Below are 1234 nucleotides of genomic sequence, written 5' to 3'. Positions count from 1 at the left end.
TTTGAAAAAAAAAAAAAGAGTAATTTGGCTTATAAAAGCCTCAAAATGGAATGCCTGAAGTGTGTTTGTGACAGCAGGGGAAAGGTTAGCCACTGTAGTAGGCAAATATTGTATATATGATGAACATATATTTGTGGTAGCATCTTACAGCAGAAAATTTAGTAAGTTTGTGCCCACTCTCCAGTCTCATTTGGAGTGAGCAGAAGTACAGTGCCGAAAGAGTAATGACGGCCTAAACAAATGGCAGAAAGGGTTGCATAGCTGTCCATTAAACTGTATTTATTAATATGATCTATTTTAACTCCTTGACTGGAAGTGCAAAGTTCTTATACAGAATGTTGTTTACAGGGGTCAAGTTCTGCTGAGGCAGAAGTGAACTACTTGGGGGTGGCCAAAACCCTGGAAATGTATGGAGTGGATCTCCATCCTGTTTATGTAAGTATTGTTTAAATATTTTGAACTTGGTAAGAATGAAAAAAATTACTATACTAATGTGGGAGAGAGTATTTATAGGTTTAGTTGCCACAGAATAACTTGAAAGGAAACACTGTACTTTAGAAATGCATAGGAAGACATATTTACAGTCTGAGGGGATTTGGTAGTTCATACATACAGAAGCCTAATGATTTTCAGATGGAAGTGGTGATTGTATTATACTTATCAAAGACAATCAGTTACACTTTTTAAAAATCAGTGCAGTTAAATAAGAAGTAAGTAATGCAAATATCAGGAGAGATGAGAGAGGGTTATAACGTTTGTCTTTGACACAAGAATTGCACAGTATTCCTGTGTAAATAAAAGCATGTGTGTCCTGAAACCTTTTTAATACAATTGCAAAAACTTGGGTTAGGTAGCACAAGTGTGTTTGGTTTTTTTAACATTCATTGTGAAAGTTTTGCTAAAGATTCAGGGTACATTTCCAGCTTTTCCTCTGCTCTGTCATGGAGCATGGCAAGTTATCTGTATTGCTTCATCAGAAGCCTCCACTTCTTTTGTAAAACAGCATATATGTTGGAACTGGATCCAAGTCATCACCTGGAGGCTATGTGCTCCTAATGGAAACATCATTCTATCTTGTTTGAATAATTGCGCTTGTGGCAGGGTTTTTTTGGATAAAAGAAAAACAGAAGTTCACGTGGGGAGTTGTACTGTAGATAGTTCACTGAGTTAGATGTCAGTACTTTGTAAAATTACTTGAAAGAAAATACAGAAAAAAAAATACTACTAGAAGATT

The 1234-nt window shown here is 35.7% G+C and overlaps 1 protein-coding gene across 1 annotated transcript in view; it reads left to right on the top strand.

Annotated features, from left to right (window-relative positions):
• Window positions 1-1234, top strand: part of EPB41L4A (erythrocyte membrane protein band 4.1 like 4A) — a 79196-nt gene that overhangs the window by 26453 nt on the left and 51509 nt on the right. The window contains 1 exon segment of the mRNA XM_009869629.1: window positions 349-435. Within this exon segment, the coding sequence (XP_009867931.1) occupies window positions 349-435 (87 nt within the window).

Source organism: Apaloderma vittatum, unplaced genomic scaffold (genome assembly GCF_000703405.1).
Source record: "Apaloderma vittatum isolate BGI_N311 unplaced genomic scaffold, ASM70340v1 scaffold15255, whole genome shotgun sequence".
NCBI lineage: Eukaryota > Metazoa > Chordata > Aves > Trogoniformes > Trogonidae > Apaloderma > Apaloderma vittatum.
This window is presented reverse-complemented; position numbering and strand designations above follow the sequence as displayed.